This window comes from Dasypus novemcinctus, chromosome 30 (assembly GCF_030445035.2).
Source record: "Dasypus novemcinctus isolate mDasNov1 chromosome 30, mDasNov1.1.hap2, whole genome shotgun sequence".
Classification (NCBI taxonomy): domain Eukaryota; kingdom Metazoa; phylum Chordata; class Mammalia; order Cingulata; family Dasypodidae; genus Dasypus; species Dasypus novemcinctus.
This window is the reverse complement of record NC_080702.1, coordinates 41,609,279-41,617,986: the sequence shown is the minus strand read 5'-3', so window position 1 is coordinate 41,617,986 and position 8,708 is coordinate 41,609,279. Positions and strand designations below refer to the sequence as shown.

The 8,708-nt window shown below is 35.5% G+C and overlaps 1 protein-coding gene across 1 annotated transcript; it reads right to left on the bottom strand.

Moving 5' to 3' along the window:
* Positions 1 to 536: 536 nt before the first annotated feature.
* Positions 537 to 1,505, bottom strand: LOC101446833 (olfactory receptor 7A17-like). The gene has a single exon (XM_004463757.3). It carries the CDS (start codon positions 1,503 to 1,505, stop codon positions 537 to 539), a length of 969 nt encoding a protein of 322 aa, XP_004463814.3.
* Between the last annotated feature and the right edge of the window lie 7,203 nt (positions 1,506 to 8,708).

Here is an 8,708-nt window from a genome sequence, read left to right as displayed (position 1 = left end):
TGTTAGTGGGAAAGTCACTGTAGAGGACTGTTTGAGAGTTTCTACAGAAACTCTCTGTCTGTTTTTTAATTAGAATAAGCGAAATAATGAAATGTTCTAATAATGATTGAAGTGATAAATGAACAACATGATTATAGAAATATCAATGATTGTACCATTTGGATGAATTGTGTATTTATTAATATGTAGCAACAGACTTGATCTGAAAAAAATTTTTTACGTAGTTGCATTTCTCTGGCAGCAACTGCAGTACACCTTCAACCTTACAGTATCTCTGATAATTTTATAAATACCAAATTACCTATACTAAATATTTTGCTGCTGAAAAACCAGGCAACTGTTACTGCTTTAATACCAATTCTAGGGAATATAAGAGAGATGACATGATGTCAAATAAAATATAGAAGAAATTATTGTATTTATATATAAAATTTAAAGAAGTAGAATATTTGAAAATTAGGCAAATAACAAATTATGTTTCTATACATTTGTTAACGTATCTCAATTTAGATCTCCCAGTGTTTGACCTCTGTTAATCATGGGAATTTTTCTAAATTTGAGACAAATAATACTTTTATAGAAATAATGTTTCTCAACTTTTTAAAGGCCTGCTTTATGTCCTTATTTCTAAGACTATAGATAAAGGGGTTCAACATGGGAGTGACCACTGTGTACATCACTGAAGCTATTGCATTTGCCCTTGAGTTTTGGGTATTAGCTGAAATAAGATACACTCCAAGACTTGTACCATAAAACAAGAATACTACTGAGAGGTGAGATCCACAAGTAGAAAAAGCTTTATGCTTTCCCCCAGCGGTTGAAATTCTCAAAATGGAGGCTGCAATCTTAGAGTAAGAGAAAAGGATCCCAGTGATTGGAATTACACCCAGAAGTCCACTTTCAAAATACACAACTATGTCATTGAGGAAGGTGTCAGAACAAGCAAGTTGGACCACCTGAACAATTTCACAGAAAAAGTGGCGGATCTCCAAATCTGTACAAAAAGACAATCGCAAAACCATTAAGCCATGTAAAAGGGAGACTAAAACACTCAATAACCAGGATGCCAGCAGCAAGAGGCCACAGAGCTGGGGGTTCATGATGACTGTGTAGTGCAGGGGGCGACAGATGGCCACGAAGCGGTCAAAGGCCATCACAGTCAAGAAGGAGTTATCTAATTGTCCAAAAAGCGAGAAAAAATACATCTGGATGATGCAGCTTTCATAAGTTATAATTTTGCTTTCTGTCTGTAAGTTCAGCAGCATCTTCGGGACAGTGGTGGAGATGAAACAGATATCTGTAAAAGACAAGTTAGAGAGGAAGAAGTACATGGGTGTGTGGAGGTGGGAGTCCAAGATGATGGCCAGGATGATGAGCAGGTTTCCAGTGAAGGTGACCATGTACATGGACAGGAACAGCCCAAAGAGGAGGGAGTTCACCTCTGTATCTTCTGAGAGCCCCAGGAGGATAAATTGTGAAACACGTGTTTGGTTTTCTGGTTCCATGTAGTTGATGTTACTACTGAAAAGAGAGCAGAGAAATGGAGATTTAATCACAAGTGTATAGCAGCAAATTAACATAAATTCTAAGGTTTACAAAATCATTAAGTTAATGCTTTCTTATTAGATAGATAGATGGATGGATAGATAGATAGATAGATAGATAGATAGATAGATAGATAGATAGATAGATAGATAGATAGATAGATGGAAGATAGACAATTAGATAGAGAGATTGGTAGTTAGCTAAAATAGATAGGTAGATAGACAGACAGTTAGAGCCATTTATCTGACGATAACAGGGAAACCAAATCCTCCTGCATCTCCTTGATGTTGTTTCTAACTTGCCATCCTTGTCCATAATTGCAAACATTTTCTCACAGCAATAATTTCCATTAAAATCCTCTTAGAATTGATTTCAATCAACAAATATTTTGACTGGGAATTTTGTAACTTGTGATGAAAAACTTGCAGTAATGGATATTAGTTATGTTTGCAAAATATTCTGAATGCAATTGATACTATGATGTTGAATGCAGGAAAATGGATAAAAAGGGAAATATTTAGTTATGTATAAGTTACTACAATAAAAAATTAAAACAGATATTTAATTAATTGGGGATACTTTGGTTTAAATTACACTAGACTAAATACTTAAAGATGCAGTTTCTTTCCAACATGACCTTATATTTAACTCAGTCCATCCCTAAATGCCAGCAAATAATTTTAGGTAATTTACAAACTAATTCTAAAATTTATCTAGAAACATAGACAACCTACAAATCCAATATAATACTGAAGAATAAGATGAAAGTTTTAGGAACTATTGTGCCTGATATTACCTAGTTAGCCTAAACAATACTGAAGAACAAAGTTGTAGGACCACATTAACTGGTACCAAGATTTACTATAATAAAGTAATCAAACATTGTTGTCTTGTTGAAATAAAGACATGAAATGATGTTAGAGAACCTAGAAATAGATCCACACAAATGCAGTCACGAGATCTGTGACAAGGAGAAAGGTCAACTCAATGGAGAAAGTGGGGACTTTTTAGCAAATGTTGCTGGAACAATGGCATAAAAATGTCCAGATAGAAAGGAAATTAGATGCAGAGTGTGTATATTTCACAATATTAAATCAACATGAATAATACAATTGTATATAAAATGTGTAGTATGAAACTTCTAGAAGAAAACATACAAGAAAATCAAGGGTCAGTGTTTTGATGGTGAGTGTTTAGATATAGCACCCAAAGCACTTCTCATGATAGAAGAAAAGGTACAAGTTATACATTATTAAAATGGAGAACATCTGTCTGTGAAAGTCATTGATAAGGGAATGAAAAGAGAATCAACAGACTTGGGGAAAGTATTTGCAAAATACATATCAATTATTTGTATTAAAAAATACATAGAACTCAATACACAACAATAATAATGCAGACAAGCTATTTAAAAAGTGGGCAAAATATCTGAGCAGAATCTTAACCAAGAATATTTATAGTTGTCAAATAAGCATATGCAAAAAGATGCTTAAAATTATTTGTCATTAGTAAAATGCAAAATTAAAACTCAATGATATATCATCACATGCTTATTAGAATAGCTGAACACTTGACCACTGAAAATTCAAATTGTTCATGAGGATAGGAAGCAATACTAGTCTCATTCCTTGCTAGTGAGAGTACAAAATGGTATAGACAGAAGGCAGTTTATCAGTTTTTTGTAAAACTAAACATAGTTTTACCATACAACCCAGCAATTGTCTACTTAGTTACATATACAGCTGATTTGAAAACAAATCTCCACAAAAACCACATATGAATGTTTATATATGAGTTGTGTTTATCCTTCCAACATCTGAAAGCAAATAAGATGTCCTTCAATATGTAAATAGATAAGCACACTGACATATATCTCTGCAGTAAAATATTAGTCAATGATTAAAAATGAATGGTCCATGCATCCACAAAAGAAAGGTTGACTCTCAAATGATTTATGTTAAAGAAACCACTCCAAAAATGCATCATATATATAATTTCAATTATATCACCTGGATACAGCAAAACAAAAGAAAATAGAATGATCACTGGTTGCCAGGGACTTAGGGAGAGAGGACAAGGGTTGAAAAGGTGAGGCACATCAGAATTGTTAGATAGGTGAAATTATTCTTTATAATACTATAATTGTAGAGCAAAGATGTTGTGCATTTTTAAAAACCAATTGAACACGGCAACAAGGAGAGTGAACATTAATGTATGAAAAACAAATATTTAATAGTTCAAGAGAATTACATGATGGAGTGCAAAATATTCAAAAGCAACCTAACTGCTAAAAGAAAGCTGCTGAAAGAAGAATATTGGATAGGAATGGAGTCTGTAAGATGAAGTGAATGGACACTGTGTGTGAATACTGTACTCTAGTTTATAAAGTCATATCCCCCCAGGGTGTAGTTTAATTCATCTTTTAATTCTATATATGTTCACTGGTATCAAGCAGTGAAGTAAACAGATGACAGTTGTTTCTCACTGTGGAGTGGGAGTTTACAGACAAACAAGGGGAGGAAGCAGGACAGTTCTAGGTAGTAATGGTTTGGAGTTTTATACATCACTATGATCTCGTATGAAAGTGAATATAGATATAGAGGCTTACACATAGAAATATTTACAGACATGTGTGTATATACATAAGATAGTGTACACACATATATTCCCTTACAATCTCCATGGGGAGGGGCATTAGATTTTCGCACAATTCTCCCAGAAGATTCAGATTCCTCTTGGAGAAATATCTAACTGCAGGATTGGGACAAGAACTAAACAACAAGGGCCTGGAGCAGCTTGTAATACCAGAAATTAAATAGGTGCTAAAATAAAACTCCCAATGACGGTGATAATATCAAATGTACCCAGGACACAGCAGAAAGAGTCCCCCTGGCCAAAATTGGAAGGAACTGAACAACAAAATTTTAGTATGGAATTACAATCCAAGGTAGAAAATAAATGTCTTGAGTCAATACTGATATAAACAAATAGTTGATTAAATAAATAAGAGGCAAATACCCATGCAGAAGAATTATAATAATTTATATAGACATTGCATGCTCAAGGAAGTGGTGCATAAATTCACTCCTGAATGTGGGCTTCACATAGTGAATTCTTTTCACAGGTGAGATAGGGAAAAGCAGAGAACTGAGGAACTTTTTGGTCAGGGAACCTGGAAGCACTGCTCATCTAAGTCATCAACAAAGGTAATAAATCATGTTGATGAGATGTAACCTGGATAAGATGTGTTGAAAATGACACTTTATCTCTGGTGTCTTCCTTCTAACAATAGTTATAGTCTAGACATGAGAAAAACATCATACAAATTCCAAATAAGGAGCACCTTTGAAAAGACATTTCCCAGACACCTCAAAACTATCCAGTCATGAAGAACAAGGAGAGTCTGAGAAGCTGTCCCCATCACAAAGGAACTAAGAATTTATGACACATAAATGTAATTTTATTTTGTATGGGAGATAGCAATAATAGGGAAAGAGGATGAGAGATTCTTGGAAAGTCTCTCTGCTTTACAAGACTTTTTTTTTTTAATTTAACATTGTTCTAAAAGATAGGTTATTAAGAAATAAAATTATTGGTGAAATTTCTTGGACTACCAAACCCCAAGTACATCCAAACACAATTCCATGCCGTGGACAAGAATATCACATTGCTGTGAGTCTCCCATTCTTTGTCCATTAAACAGAATTGTGAAGCCGCTTCATAAAGTAATTGAATAAAATAATGAATATAAAATGTCTGGCCTTGTGCCTGGAATTAACAGTGATTATTTTAAAATTTTGATTTAACCCCACACAGAATCATCCCCAAACTTCCTTCTCCATGTCTGCTGTACTATTTCCAGCCTCCATCTTCTCTCTTGTGTTTAGACAACATGCAGAAAGAGTTTTCAACAGCGCTAGATTTCCATAAGCATCATCTTCTAAACTCTCTGCAATCTCTCTCCAGGAATTTCAAACATGAAGTTCAGTAATCGGGACAAAGGCAAACCTCTCTGTCTCCTCGCTGCTGACAATGTTGTGCAGCTCATGTTACACTTTTCCCTGCTCTGCACTTCATTTTTCATCAAGTAACAGAAAGTACTTGTAAATCCTCACCACTCCTTAAGGTTGAGTGTTCCCATATTTTCGTCCCTGTCATCTCTTCTTGTTCTGTTCCTACAAAATTGTCCTCCTGGACTTACTCCAGTTACTCCTTCAAATCTTAGTACAAGTATCAGCTCCCTAGTAAAGCTTTCACAAACCTCCATGGGGTACAGCAAAAGTTATGGATCCACATCACCAAGATTTCAGTACATTTCAGAATATTGCATCTACTCAGTTCAAATTATCTTATCCATTGTACATGTAATTTTCTCAATACAAAGAAAAATGGCATGTCATTTCTTTGTTCCTAGATGATACTTAGTGCCTGCCTTGAAGTATTTGATGACTAAATGTTTGTTGAATATCTGAAAGAATAATTGAATAAGCGTGGTTATAGACATACTTCTAATAATTGTAGAATAAGAAGACATAGTGAAAGAAGGAAAATCCTGCTGACAGAAGGAAACCCCATGAATGAGAGTGAACACTGGACAAGACAGATTGGAAAAATAAGTTATTTTAGTATCCATTATCCCCCTTCCACAATCTGCCTTTTTAAATAAGGATTACTTTGCATGATTAAGCTTTATTTACCTATATACTTTCTGTTGTCCTAAAATTATTACCAATAACAGAAGTCCATGGAGTCAAATACATTCTCCCAGCACCTGTGAAGATTCTGTGACTCAACCTGAAGTTATCAGAGGAAGTGTCTTAGTTCACCAATACAAATTCTTCCTCCAATGATGGATGAAGTTGTACACCCCGCTCTCAGGAACGGCAGAGATTCTAACAACTCATGAGATCTCTAGAAGACACAAATGCATTTTCTCATCACCAGAGATTAGTAAAGGAGACTAGAGTTATTATAGCCGAAGCATTTAGAGTTGTCATACCTTTAGGGATTTGATTCTCATAAGCTTCATTAATGAAGAATTCTTTTATTGCCCTATTCCCTGAGTGTTTAGTTCTATGGAGAAAGAGAGAAAATCACAATGCAAACTTGTGCTGATTTAGATCCTTGGGAGAGAGCTTTGAAGCTCCATATCCATCTCTTATTCCAGGGGATACTTTCCTCTCACAAGGAGATCATGCCTCTTTAGGTGTGGCCTTTAGTGTGTCAAGGATTCCCAAAATGATTGCCCTATCTCTGATTATAGGTAGAAATTCTGGATATGCTAAGAAATCTCTGTACCCTCTGGCATTGGCGCTTATACATGGGGTTGCCCTCTCCAAACTGGATCCTCTGGTCTCACTCATTCTACTCCCCCCCCCCCCCATGTTAGCACCATCTGTTTCGTGCAATCAATCATTTGCTTTCTTAGTCATACAACGAATATTTATTTAGCAATACTAGATGGTAAGCACTAAACTATGTACTGTGATGAAGAAAAAGGGTTTCATATTGTGCCTCCTTTCAAACAGCTCACAGTATAAATGGGCCAAAAATCATGAAATAAATTGATACAACACCAGAAGGTGGTATTATAGTCCTGGTGAAATATAATTACATATGATTGAGGATCATCTTTTCCATTGATTCTAAAAATACACCTGGGGTAGTTATAGGGGTTATGTTGAAGCTATTGACCTTTTTGGGTAGTATGACTGGCATTCTAAAATGAGTTCTTGTTCATAATATTCATAGATATACAGAATTCGGATAATTTGTCAAAAAGAATCTTACCTTCAAGAAATATTAAAGGGAATTCTATGGGTTGAAAACAAACAGGAGAGAAAATGTTTGAGGAAAGTGTTTTAAGTGAGTTTATTTAATAAGAATAAAAAAATAAAAAGAGACATAAGGAGAAAATATGACATATATAAAGCTAAAGAAAATTATTTAATGTAAGTACTGCTTTTACAGAAATAAAATAGAATGTTAATGGATTAAACTCTCCCATCATAAGACACAGATTTCAGAATGGATAAAAACTATAACCCATCTATATGCTGTTTACAAGAAACTCACTTTAGGGCCAAGGAAAAAGAACAGTTTGCAAGCAAAAGATGTTAAAACAATTTCACATGCAAACAATGATCAAAAATTGGTATTACTTGCTATACTAATATTTAATAAAAGAGACTTTAAAAGCAAAAGTGTTCTAAGAGACAAAGGACACTATATAATAATAAAAGGGGAAATATTCCAAGATGAAAGAATATTATAAATACTTATGTAAAGCAGAGTGCCCCAAAATACGTGAGGTAAATACTGGCAAGAGTAAAGGGAACAATAAATGTTTCTAAAATTAGAGTGGAGTAGTTCAATTCACCATTATTAGGATTAGTCAGAGCATCTTGACAAAAGCTCAAGAAAGAATCAGAGACTTTGAATTATGTGTCACAGGACCTACAACTATAAATAGATTTATACAGAACATTACATCCCAAAACAGCAGGATAAAAAGTCTTCATGAGTACTCATGGATCAATCTCCAGGATAGACCACAGGCAAGCTCATACAATGAGTCTCAATTAATTTAGATATATTGAAATTATACAAAACACTCTGTGACCATGGTGAAATGAAGCTGGAAATCAATAAAGGATGGAAAACAGGGGGCGGGGCAAGATGGTGGATGAATGAGCTTACTTGATAATATCCCCTGCAAAGAAGGGGTTGGGCAGCATTGGAGGCTCTTCAGGACCAGGCTGTTTCAGGATTTTTGCAGGACAGGAGACATCTGGACATCGATTTGGTGGGAAGGTAACAGAGAAAATATGTCTATAAAATATACACGGAGGTCCCGGCTATGCGTGGAAAGCTCCCTCCTTGGGTGGCGGGAGCCGCGGCACCAGGCGCTGCCTTGGCTTTTTTTTTTTTTTTTTGGAGGCTCTGCAGCACCGGGGAATTCATAAGCCCCTAGTGGCCTATTGGGGGATTGATAGGACAGGAGGCGCTTGCAGACCGATTTGGGGAGACAAACGGGAGTTTTATTGCAAAGCGGGGCAATTTTTGATTGCGGACTCAAACAACAGCGCTTCTGCCTAGAGCCCCGCCCCCCCCCCCAAACCCAGCTGCCGATCTACAGTGGACTTAAATTGATAGCAATAAAG

Bases quoted from the DNA above. Each gene is read 5' to 3' on its own strand.
- LOC101446833 (XM_004463757.3), bottom strand. From the start codon at position 1,505: ATGGAACCAGAAAACCAAACACGTGTTTCACAATTTATCCTCCTGGGG.